General features: G+C 32.2%; 1 protein-coding gene across 4 annotated transcripts in view; it reads right to left on the minus strand.

Annotated features, from left to right (window-relative positions):
* Positions 1-14127, minus strand: part of LOC124536027 (supervillin-like) — a 208404-nt gene that overhangs the window by 178415 nt on the left and 15862 nt on the right. For all 4 annotated transcript variants that reach the window (XM_047112409.1, XM_047112411.1, XM_047112410.1 and 1 more), the window contains exons 2-3: positions 7041-7345; positions 5820-6795 (exon numbers count right to left, since the gene is read on the minus strand). In XM_047112409.1, coding sequence (XP_046968365.1) covers positions 5820-6795; positions 7041-7156 — 1092 coding nt within the window. In that variant the 5' untranslated portion in view covers positions 7157-7345. The remainder of the gene's footprint in view (positions 1-5819; positions 6796-7040; positions 7346-14127) is intronic.

Below are 14127 nucleotides of genomic sequence, written 5' to 3' on the forward strand. Positions count from 1 at the left end.
GTATAAAGAGGTTGCTTGATGAGAAATTAAGTTTATTTATAAAGGGAGACAATGAAATGTTATAAAAAATTGTATTATTTGATTGGATTGGATTATTTAAGAATTAAATCCTAACAAAAACGTAAACAAAAAACCGTGGCCGTTTTTTCATGAGACAACGGGGTTTTCTATTCGTAATGTCGGCTTAAGACATTCTCCTAAATCATTATAGGCATTTAGTAGCTGTAAGCCATTCATTATTAAATTGTTAATTGAGAATTGATCTTAGCATTATTTACAATTATTAAATACTTTTTGGTATGAAGTCTTTTTAAATAAATGTAAAAAAGAATAATTTGAAACAGATGCCTGTTGGATTCTGGATTTCCATTGTACAAAGATAATGCATTGTAATTTCTGTTTAAAAAGTGAAAATGTAAACATTGTAAACTGGTCTTGTTAAAAATGTTTTATGTTCCCGTTTTGGCTTCATAATGTATTTATTTTACAGTTTTAAATATTTAATTTTAAATTAATATTTATTTTTTTACTTTCATTATTACCTTAGTACTAGTATTTTTTTAATTGAACGCTATAATTAAATCATTGGCGAAAACTTTTTCGTGAAACCTAAATGATAAAAATAGGCTTTAAATTCACGGAATCCATTTGTAAACGATTAATGCAGTATAACTGTCTTCAGTACAACTGCGTTCGGTAAGCGCAATAAATTTTAAGAAACATCTTAGAATTTCTTGGAAACGAAACGTTAAATAGGATTGTTTTCCCAATGATACTGAACATTTGCTGAGATTACAAGTGATCACGAAGTAAATAAAAAGTGTAATAAAAGACACTAACACAACAGCGATAGACAGTCTTAGGCGGTGTATACAACTACATACACTGTTACACAACTAACATACAGTGTATAAACTGTCTATCGAAAAGATACCATGAAAAAATATTAAAAAAAGAAACTTAAATTAATGATAGGAGGTGCTAAGTTTTATTTACTTTAGATTGATGTAATAGAATAACTACTGAGTTATTGAAAATACTTCTTGGAAGAAATTTGAACATAATTATAATTGTAACAAAAGAAAGAAATTTAAGTATGTATAGATTTCGCTACCCTAGATATTGACAATATGAAAAAACCGCCAACCTTTTTAAGAGGAGGCTACAATTCGCCAAACATAGGAACATCATACCCCTTAAGCCTGTGATAACACAATCCATCCCTTGAACCACTCAATACAAATTATTGGTGGGATCACATATTCTATTTGGGTGGTAACTAGGCAGTTATGTACCCAGTCGGCTTGCATGGTTCTGCAATCAGGAAGACGTTATACAAAATATAACAGAAAATTTTAGTAACTCATCAATTTTGTAATTGATCTTCTAGGAAATACAAAACATTAAAAAATATGCTGAAATATTTTTTTTTAAATAATTAATTAGCAGAATATTTACTTTCAAAGACCTAATAAGAGCGTGTTCACCTTATTTTTCAGAAATATATTTATAGAGGAAGAAATGGTATTGTATGTCTTTAGAAGAAGATTTCATGCCAGAATAAGGACATTACAATATTTTTTAGGAAAAAGCATTCAATCAACAAGACATACCAACGTTTACCATTGTAAAGGTCTCTCCATGCGTTATAAAGTAACTAAAATGAATGGTCAACGAGCGTCATACAGGAACGAGGGACACGATGCATGTCGAATTAGTTTCTGCTTTGCAGGCTTTGCCGATTTTGGTGCTGAGATGTCGAACCACATTATCGCTCACATGCCAAAACCACGAAGAAAAAATTTAGATATGACAACTAATGCGATGGACTCTAGATATTAACTTTAAATAATTAAAAACAAAATTGAAGAAATAAAATAAAACTATAAAAAATTTGCCAATCACCAGTTTATTTCAAATAAAGAATTAATATTACAAAACACATTTGATAATAAACAAATAAAAATGCCAAATAATGGGCACGTCCTATATGTTTAGTTAGTTACCTAAGAAGCCTAGAATCAAAATAATGAAATACCTATAAAAAATTGTAATTGATTTATCTCTTTCAATGGAACTCGCGACTCTTAACCGTTAAAACTATTAAGGCGAACAAATTATTTAATAAAAATTAAACGCGCGGACGCTGTACATAATTGGCTTACAAATTACGCATACTACAAGCTCCTACCATGTAGAGGCAGTACCATATGAGGCGTTTAAATGAAGCTTCGATAATTTACATGCAATATGACATGGCCATATACGATCGAACACTTGACCCCTTTGCATGTGATAAGTTTGATTATCGAACGCGATCACAGTGGCCTAATTGCAGTAAAACGGTGGGCTTTATTGAACGGATTACGTATTGACAACATTACGTTGCGTTTATTTGTCGTAAAAATAACACACTTAAACGATATTGTTGTTTTACATTCCTTTATACAAGTTACTCTACTACCAAATTTAAATATATCATTTAGCTATTGTTTTAAGGATTAGTGAACTTAAATAATTTAAATAAGGACATGAGAAATGTAACATTGCTTGGAGGCGCGTTGACATTCTAACGAATGACAGTTATGTTGTGTACCTTACAGGTCATTCGACATATTATCCATATCAACACACACATACATTTTTATAGACCTGAAATTGCGTGAACACCTAACGGGAATAAAAAGTCTGATGTAAAAAAATACTAAAGTTACTAAGACAACTATACGGAGAATGGTTATATACTATTATAATATGCTTTTGTTATTTGCGGAAATATTTAACGGAACAAATTGTCAACAAACAAATTATCTCAAAAATATTATAAGGGAAATGACATTGTTAACATATCAGCGTAGTGACAATTATTTAAATGTTTTATTGTAGAGGAAACATTATAATATGTAATATAAATTTAAGACGAAACCTTGGCTTCAATAGCTGATAGCAGTTTCCTCACAAAAGCCAAGCGAATAGCCGTTGAGTGTAGATTATCTTTGTAGCTAGCAACGTGCAGAGGTGAAGGTTGTACGACGATGACCATATTTGGTATGTGGTAATAACTAACGGAGAGTCAAGTTTAACAACTTACTATTATATTTAAAATTAAAACAAGTCTACTATTATTAGCTGGCCTTCGAATTGTAGATCAGGTTTAATTCATTTTCACAGACGCTCGACAAAAAGTTGCTACCACTAATTAATTTATGTCCAACTACTGACGAATGGGATGATTATTTTGTTCATCGGTTCTTCTGAGGTCTGGATGTTGCCTTTACCGAACCGGTGGCAGTGTTTATTTGACAATAATGAAGTGTAATACTTCCATATTAAAGGAGTTTGATTTTGTGTTTATATTACTGATAATTATCAGAATCGTCACATTTACAAAGTAAAAATGTTTCCTAACAGAATTGATTTATACGACTAAAGAAATATTATTATTATAAATCCTATACCTAAATTAATACCTTTATTATCTAAGTTCAAAGTATACAATTTGTTACGATAGTGACGACGCTCGTCATTATTTCAAATATATCAAAAATAAAACACGATCTAAATATAAACAATTCTTATTGTTTACTAATTACTCATTTTAAGTAAAAAGTTGCTTACGATTAATCGAACTCATTATCATCAGTTAAGATCTACATAATCCATCTTCTATAGCAACTTCAAATCCATTACAAAATAACTTATAAATCATTCTTATTAAATTAGACTCAGTTTGCCCTTAAGTAGACTTCCTTATGTCCAATAGGAGATAAAAGGCTGCCAATAGAGCATGAACGAGCAGAATTGTGTCAAGTATGACATGTTGAGGGCAACTTGTTTGTTATAGTTGTAGAAGACTAATCAGAAATCGCATATCGACATTATTCACGAACGACTGACTCGTAAGTTTGACAGTTAATTAGTATCTAGGTCCCGAAGCTTTCAAACTTTGCCTGAGAAAAAAAAAAGTAAAAAAAAAAGTCTCCGAAAATTCTGCTTCGAAATTTAAATGTCGGTAATCGTGCTTCGAAATATACGGGAAGACTTAGGTCCTGCAATTGAGAAGGATTGTCGTCCCGTCGTTATAAGAATCAGAAGATAAAGGGGACACTTGTGTGTATATGTGTGCACATATGTGCAATATACTATCTCCAGCGCAGTTAACTAGTCCTCTATGAGCCCGATATTCGCGACCGAATGACCTCAGCGAAGGACATTATCATCAACTTTTTTTACTCAACGTTGGTTTTGGATACATATTTAAAAGGTACAATACATATTTCGATGTATATAGACATACGTCGTTATTACAATTTAGTCATAAATATAAAATTAATTTTGATATTATTTTATGATACCTTTTAAGATTTATTAGACAAGGCATTTTACAATGTTGATAGGGTTTCAAAGTGCCCAACAAACACGTAATGTTAACTCATATTCGTTTGATCAGATAACACTTTTTTATTGAATACTAGGTGTGGTACGTAATAAAGTTATGACCTTTACAACAGTTAATATAAAAACAAAATAACTGATTGTCTCATTATTTTACTTATTTCTAATAATTCATATGAATCATCGAAATAATGGAACGATTTGGAAGCATTTTTTTCCGAGGCATGCACATTTCCTCGCAATTTCTACATCACATCTGCGCGTCTTATTAATAATAGTACGAAAACCATAAGAAAACAGTAAACAAACATAGTTCTTATAGTTACTATAACGCCTCAGAAAACAGGCAATCGAGCTATTTTTAAGCCAATATTAAATTATAATATTTCGTATATTATTATTGATATACATGTATAAAGAAGATTAGTTTTGTGAACTACTTCACAGTTAATCCGTTTACAATAACCTATAGAGTACGAATACATACGTCTGCCTACTTAAACATATTCCAATAAAAATCCCGAATATTAAATTAGAATCAACGAAATGATTCTCGCTACTGTTGCTTAAACAATTACAAAAACAAAATTAGACCATGTTTTGTAAAAATGTTCCCATCCATATCTTTAAAAAAACAGAGATTTCGACGAGAAAGAGTCTGTTTTGAAGTTAATAAAAAAATTATATTTTATGAAAATGTTTAAAATATTATCAAAAATATCATGTAACAGACTATAATCACTACACAAAAGTCATTAGAGCAATTGTATTCCTTTTTAAAATCTTAAAAAGTTTTTTTGCGCTTTTATAGGTTCGATCATTGTCACACGCAAGACGTCATTATATTTTTATATATGTTATATTTATATCATTATGCTTTAAAATCTTAACATCTAGATTATTATTGCTATTTTCCTACGAGAACTACGCTATCAGTTTAACACGACTTCATCGGTTAATTAAATTGTAGGAATAACCTTGATGAATGTACTATTTTCTTTACTAAGTTTTAACTTTAAAGATTATCGGAAATTAAGCGTGGGTATAAAGTCGACGTGCTATACGCCCACACGTATTGATTTCTTGTCTTCGAAGAAACGGAAGTAACATAAGAAGCCTTTTAATAACTACTTAATTAAAAGTAGCAACACACTAGGGTATGATGCTACTGTAAATATCAGATGAAAATTAATACTCCAAGTTTTGATTTAATTTTAAAACTTTTTTTTGTCCCTTCTAGACTTCGCAACAGTATAAATTCAAGTAAAACTCAGTAAATGCTCATATAAATTTTACAAAGCTATATATAATGATATTAAATCTAAGTTACGTCTTAAATTTACATAACTAGAATGACTTCCGTCATTAACAATTGAAAAAACATAATATTTAATAACGTTTACTTTATTCTACTTTTTACTCACCGAATTATTTTCACCGTCTATCCCATTTTCAACGAGAATATCCTCAAACAATACATCAGCTTCGCACGGTGAACAAAGATTACTGAGCAATTCACTGAATCTTTCGACTCTTCGAACACACACAGCACCTAGTAACCCGACTTCAGACTCCACTACTTTTGGCACAACACCTTTATCCACTTTCACCTTATCGTCAGTTTTATTAACCGCTATTGTTTCTTTTATGGGAATGTATGAATTACTGTAACTAGTTTTGAGCTCGTTGTTCTGCGGCGGAGTTTCGTCTTTTACGAAGACATCATTAACCTGACATTCAATTTTCTTATTTTCATCTACCAAGTCATTAAACAAATCTTCAAACTTATCCTTTTCCGAATTGATTGATTGGTTCTTATCGCCAAGGATATCATTCAATATATCGTCGACATTAACGCTCTTATCTTCGTCATTTAAACAACCTATTTTAGATTCATCAGTCAAAGATAGTCTTTTTTTGCTTTCGTCTAATTTTAAACAGTTTTTATCGTCAACAATTTTTCCTTTAGGACTACTCACTAAACAATTACTTTTGTCTTTTTCTAATATATTTTTATTAATGGAATGTTTTAATTTCGATCTAGTAGCACCATTTTCTTTTTCCGAAAAGCTCGTGGTTGACGAGTTTTTCAAATTTTCTTTTTCATGGCTTTGTCTTCTATTGGAATTTGTTCGAGTTTTATCTCTATCTAATATTTTGGCATTTTTGGGCGATTTATTTTTTTCTTCTTCTAATAGAGATAGCACTGAAGAGCTTCTAATTGATTTTTTTGGGGACTGGCAAGAATCAGAGTTAGTAGCGGCGGCTCTGAGACGTGACGTTCGTGTAGTTCTAATAGGAACTGAAGTAGAAGCTGTATTGAGATTTAATTCAGAAGAAGACTTAAGATTAGTTACTGTATCTTCTAATGGAGACCGGCTAGCTGCTTTCTTTGGACGCCTGAAATTAAAACGATTTTATGATTTACTTTAAATCTATTGTAGCTAAATTAATTAATTTCAATCCTATCTGCTTGGACTTTTTTGTCAAATACAAGCTTTACGCTGTATTGAATTTTTTTGAAGTAGAAATGTTAGTAATTTCTTAAAACCAGCATTGTCATTATAATTAATAAAAAATAGATAATTATTTGATTATAATTAAACAAAATTAAGTAACTCTATTAAAAAGATATACTGGCTCACCTCTCAGTCACATTTGCGGAAAATAGAGTCGCTGTCCTTGCTGTCAGTTGTTTCCTTCGCTCTTCTTTGTATTTTTGTATCCTGGCCGCTCGGGCCTCATCCGCGGACTGACTCATATCGTCCTCGAAGTACAGACGATGTCACGTACGCCAACAATGCTTGTCTTTTCTGAAGGTTTGAGCGTCCTTAAATCTAGAGTGTATCTTGTCTAGCATTGCGACATTTAGCAAGTAGTAGGGCGGAATAATTGGCAGTGATGTATACAGGCTAAGGCTGGAGGTAGGCGTTGAAAGCTCGTGCGGTATCTGAAATTTGAAACATTTAAATTAATACTTAAAACTTTCTTGTATTTCGTTTATTATTTCATTTGACCTTAAAACAAAATGTAAAACCGCAGAAATTTACAACATTTCAGAAGATCAAATTCAGTCATTTTCTACAAATTAATTAGGTTATCTTTTTGCAGCAATTCAAACCACATATCCATTAAAACCAAAGTGGACCGCACGTGTGAAATTAGATCTGATGTGACATCATTCTCGCGTGCAATACGAGAGAGGGCGGTTAGCAAAATCGGAGAATAAAACAATGCTGTTTAACTTATCACGAAGCTTAGATTGCGTTTCAAGGCACATCGACCTTTGTTCCATTGTTACGCTTCTCCCGTAAAGTATGGGTAATAGGAATGGCTGTGTTACGCACTACATTAAGCGTCACACTTAAGAAATGGCTTGTTTTTTGTTTGGTTATTAATCATCTTTCATTATTCTTTTGTTATCTTATTAATTATTATGAAGTTTCTGTTAGTCACTATATAATTGATTGTGTAATTGTTTAACCTACAATAGAAAAACCCAGCCTGAATTTATGAATCCTGAATATACATGGATAAAATGTAAGCTTTATTATGACTTTTAATTTTTTTTAAACAGAAATCATTTGATTGTCTTGCCCTCAATTTGATACGTAGATGTGTGTGAATGAAATGATAATTACTATAGCGTTACATTAGCATTATAATAAGAAGCCTACTATACAATAACCTATGAAAGAATAGTTAAGTAAATCGGAATCTTTATATTCGACAAAATTACCGAATAAACAATTCGCTGTTTCAATTAAATGGATTTTGATACCATTCCAATATTCAATTCTACTGTTACGTCTATACTAATTGGTAAACCAGGAAACTTGGTAGGGCTTTGTGAAGTGCCTTTTAGGGATCAACCCATCCATCGGTTATTCAACCGCTTTTGTATTAGTTATTACTTTCTATTAGACTGGGAAGAATTAAATAAAGGAAAATGTATTTCAACAATTATTACTATTTTAGTTTTCGAGTTGTGTCGTTGGCACATATATGTCGATTTGATGTCAAATGTTGTTTATTTTGGCAATGAATCTGGACGTCAGGTTCATTGAAATGGATTGTTCTGGAAGCCTGATCAAAATATATTTTGTTCAAACTACTACGCGATTCCAGTGTTACGTTTGTAGTAGAGACTGTAAATTAGATTTACATGTTTTTATGATAATACTAAAGGAAAAATTAATGAATCGATAAAACTATATATCTTAAGTTTAATAGTTTCTGCGAAAAATAAGACATGAAGATTCAGAGCGAGATGAGGCCGATGCAGCGCGTGAGTCAGAGAGGCCGCGAAATCTTTTAACAGATATAAAAAAAAAAACAAGTATTTTACAGTCTGCCTTAAGAATATCATAAGCTATTGTATAATATGAGGAAAATACATTTTATAACTGGTTTCATTTTCAATCGACCAAAATATCCATATTAGGGATTTCTTACAAGTTTTTTCATAATAATAAAAGGTAAAATCACGTAACTTTTTAAAAGAACGGTTTAATAAAATGTTACCAATAGGACCTAAGGCCATTTATATCATCAGTAGACATTATGAAGAAGAGTCGGCAAAGAACTCTGTTGACATTTAACATAGTTGTGTTCCTTTTTGGAAGTGGCGTGATCCAGTGCTACGTTTTCTACACAGTGGAAATCTCAGATCTCAATGAATTTCCGGCGCACGATGTTTTAAAGAGTTGCTGTTCTCATTACGCCAAAGTATATTAAAAAAAGACAAACACACATCAGGTCAATCACCTCGTCTGATTTTAAACAAAAATATGCAAAATAACTTTTTGCCAGTTACGTTAGAATGGAAATATGTAGTTTTAATTTATTTACCGAATTAATAGATAACATGATTTATACCTAAAGTTATTTTACTTTAGCAAATTTACGCGTAATAACGAAGATAAAAGAATAACTATTACAGTAATCTGATTCAAATATAACTTATATTGTATAAATATTTCTCTACTCCTCTTAGACTTTTATAGCAAAGCATCGAAATTAACACTGGTTTATAATTATTAAAAAAATTACTAATAGTCATATTTAATAAGATCGACTTTTATGGCATTTTTTAAAAGGATACGTTAGGTAACTAACAAACAAACTTATACTTTCAAGTGATATATGTCACATAGTAGTGACATAAAAAAATATGTCAACTTATGTTATCTACATTTATTTAATTTAACATATACCTACATGCGAACATTTAACGCTGTTTAGATAAAAAAATAGTCACTCCGATCAATTACACGTTAATACCATGCAATTATACCAATCCATGAATTTAATTACCTATTTATATTCAAATTAGTAATCATATTAACATATGTTTGGTTATAACAAAAAATTTACAATACTCCTTTCGATATATGTAAATGTTACCGTACACCGGTAAAACGATTTTGCCCAGGCAGGTATCCTTCCTAAATGTGAATAATAATTAACAATTAGGGATGGATATTCGTTTCATATTCAGTATTGCATGTAGCTTACTATTCGCTCGAAAGGCTGTTTATATTGCGTGTATGAACTACGATTGAAAATATTGGATTTCTTAATTATTAGAGGATTTTTGAACTGAGATGGCCCAGTGAATAGAACGCGTACGTCTTAACCGATGATTTCCAGGTTCAAACCCAGGCAAGCACCGCTATAAATATGTCTTTAATTTTATAATTCATCGTGAGGAAACCTGCATGTGTCTAATTTCATCGAAATTCTGCCACATGTGCACTCCACCAACACGCATTGGAACAGCGTGGTGGAATATGTTCTAAACCATCCATTAAGGATGAGGAGGCCTTATCCCAGCAGTGGGAAATTTACAGGCTGTTACTAGAGGATTCTCAATTATTCAATTACGATCAATGTTTTTAGCGTATTTAGGTTTTACAAATATGTCGATATTGTCAGCTTTACAACATTCTTCAGTAAGGTCCGCTAAACCGAGATTCTTTATTTTTTAAGGCTGCGTTTTTTATGAATGAGGTATCTAGTAAGTGATCATCATTGCCCGTAAAAATAAGCGCTGTATAAAAAGTTGACCATTTTTTAAAAAGCAATGCGCCACCAACCATGGGAATTAAGATGTTATTTTTCGTTTAATTATCAGCCATTATAAATCCAAACGTTTTACTTTATTAAGATATAAAACTCTCTTTGTTTTGTAACGCACTATAACCGAATGTTAGAGAAACACAAATTACTTAAACAAATAAAACCTCCGTAAGTAGTAAATAAAACTATAAATCCTGCCATTAATATTTACTATTATCATAAACAAAACAATAAATATTAGTACAGGGCAAAGTTAAGAGATTCTGTACACAATAAATAAGATATAGACGCCTTCATTACACTTTCACCCAGAGATTTTTTTTTATAATATGTCATTATTGAAAACGTTTTTTTTTATGGTATTCCATGGTTGGCTGACGAGCATATGGGCCACCTGATGTTAAGAGGTCACTATCACCCATAGACAATGACGCTATAAGAAATATCAACTGTCACCAACCTTGGGAACTAAGATGTTATGTCCTTTGTGCCTGTAATTACACTGGCTCACTCACCCTTCAAACCCGGAACACAACAATACTGAGTACTGTTATTTGGCTGTAGAATATCTGATGAGTGGATGGTACCTATCCAGACGGGCTAGCATAAAGCCCTACCACCAAGTAAAAACGTATACGTACAAAGTTATCCGTTTTTATGACCCGCAATTAACCAATCTATATCTACTAATATCATAAATGTGAAAGGAACTCTGTCTGTTTGTCTCGCTCTCTCTCTCTCTCTCTCTTTCACAACCAAACTACGGAAACGAATCTAATGAAATTTGTTGTGAAGCAAACTTGAACATAGGCTACTTTTTTGCCTGACACATGACAACCAACTCCCTAAAACGCGAGTAGTAGAGAGTAGCCACGGGCGGCAACTAGTAAAATATAATACGCTACAACTACATACTATAAAGAACTAATGATGTTTGTATCTGTTATAATAATATAGGTAATCACATCCTATATATTTCGTAAAACACACACACACACACAACTCACAAACTGTAATGTTTAGGTACGTATCAGTCCAAGATAGGTTAATGAACAAACGTTAATAAACGCATTAAAATCGAACTCGAATATCTCGTCACATAAATCTGCAAATGCGTACATCGTGTGATAAATGCATCGTCCAGATAACATTAATCGTTACGAGCGTGCTGTATTAAACAGATAACCTCATAACATAGATCAATAAAGTAATCACTCTTAAACAATACACAGAGAACAGACACGTTGCGTGAACCATTTGTTCGGGATATCAATCACATCGCGGATGATACGAAAAGTTCAACGGAAATTTTGTAAATATATACAAAGTCAAAATAAACTTTATTCAAGTAGGCTTTTACAAGCACTTTTGAATCGTCATTTAACAATTAACATTGTTAAATTGTGGTACCGTCGTTACTTCTGATTTCCATAACACAAGTGCTTCAGCTACTTACATTGGGATCAGAGTAATGTATGTGATGTTGTCTCATATTTATTTATTTATTTATTTATTTATTTATAATTACTAATTACTAATTAAGTGAAGCTACCGCAGGTTCGGTAAGTAGATTCTACCGAGAAGAACCGGCAAGATACTCAGTAGTTACTCTTTTTCAACAATTAAAAATACAATCATATTAGTTAAATAAAATTATATATGTATGTAAAGGTATCCTGCTTGGAAGTCAACAGGTATTAACTCCACGCTTTTTTTATCATCTACACAATCTTGTATCGAATAATATGCCTTTTTTAAAAACAATTTGAATTTACGAGACAGTATAGTTAAAAAAGCAAACACTAAGGTGAAATTATTGTACATCGGCTGACTACAGAGTATCTTCATGTTTTTGATAAAACTATACAAAAACAGCTCGTAAATTCCCACAGCTGGGCTAAAGGCCTCCTCTCCCTTTGAGGAGAAGGTTTGGAACATATTCCACCACGCTGTTCCAATGAAATTTGTCACATGCAGGTTTCGTCAAGATGTTTTCCTTCACCGCGGAGCACGAGATGAATTATAAAGACAAAAAAATTAAGCACATGAAACAGCGGTGCTCGCCTGGGTTTGAACCCGCAATCATCGGTTAAGATGCACGCGTTCTAGCCACTGGGCCATCTCGACTCTCGACAAAACTATGCGGATAGTTAATTATTTAAATCAAGCTAGCTGAGGAAATTATTGGCCGATATGATATATGGCTACGGAAAGAAAACGTTATTGAATAATAATAAAAATAAAATAAAAACAATAAGATCTCTTCATCAACAATTTAATTAATTCATATTCAGCGAACTAGAGCGATATTACTTTTCTTTAAACAGTTTTTGTTAAAACGTCTGTCCGTCATTTCTTGCTATTAAACAAATAAATATAGGACACGTGAAACATTAAAAATTACTATAGTTTTTTTTTAGAATGTTCCATATTTAAATAATAGTGAGCAAATAAGCGCATAGTTATCTAAATGTATCTCTAGAAGTAATCAAGTGAACAATTCCACAGTTTTTATCGTACTGTGTTCATCTCTCACAGTCTGATTCACACGTCGGAGACGCAATGATTATGTCTGCGCACATCGATGACTTACGTTGTTTTTACACACGAGCCGGGTTACGCATTAACTTAACGAATATATACTACTACATTACTTATTATTATATTTTAAAGATCGAATAGGAAAATATCAAATAAATATGGTACAACGTCACATACATTTCTCTGATCCCACTGTAAGTAGCTAAAGCACTTGTGTTATGGAAAATCAGAAGTAACGTAAGCACCACAAACACCCAGACCACAGCAAAGTAATGAACTTTTTCTACATTGACTCGTACGGGAATCGAACCCAGGAACTCGGAGTGGCGTAGCCATGAAAACCGATGTACACATATCTCGACCACGGAGGTCGTCAACAATCAATAACCTAATTTTATTTTAGAGTCATATTAAAGGCAGTGTAATGGTTGTTTAAGACATGAGCGTGAGTTTATGTTTATAACGTATATCGTGCTGAAGTAAAACATGTGTGCGATGGAAATCTGCCACATTTGTATCCATCAAAACACATCAGAGCAACGTGTTGGAAAAACATCCAACCCTACAGCTCAAAAGAAAAAGATAGTATAGTCCACTAATCGGATATACAGATTACATTTTTAAGGCTACTACTGAGAAAATTTAATTCATCTATTTTATTCAATTACTTAGGTAATGTTTTTACGACAACATAAATGTTCCTATTTCTAACTGTAAGAACCAAGCTATTTTATTATTCAACAGATATGACAGCAATATATTTGCCCCATCACCACGGACATATATAAATGAGGCAGACATCAATTATGTAATGAAATATCATTTTGGCATTTTGAAATAACTTCATTACATTATTAGAGCTGATATGGCCCAGTGGTTTGAAAGTTTAACGGTTTGTGGTTTAACCGATGATCGCATGTTCAAACCCAGGCAAGCACCACTATATATATTTGCTTAATTTGTGTTTATAATTCATCTCGAGCTCGGCGGTGAAGAAATACATCGTGAGGAAACCTGCATGTGTCTAATTTCATCGAAATTCTGCGACATGTATATTCCACCAACCCACATTGGAACAGCGTGGCGGAATATGTTCCAAACCCTCTCCTT

This window comes from Vanessa cardui, chromosome 16, assembly GCF_905220365.1.
Source record: "Vanessa cardui chromosome 16, ilVanCard2.1, whole genome shotgun sequence".
Taxonomy (NCBI): domain Eukaryota; kingdom Metazoa; phylum Arthropoda; class Insecta; order Lepidoptera; family Nymphalidae; genus Vanessa; species Vanessa cardui.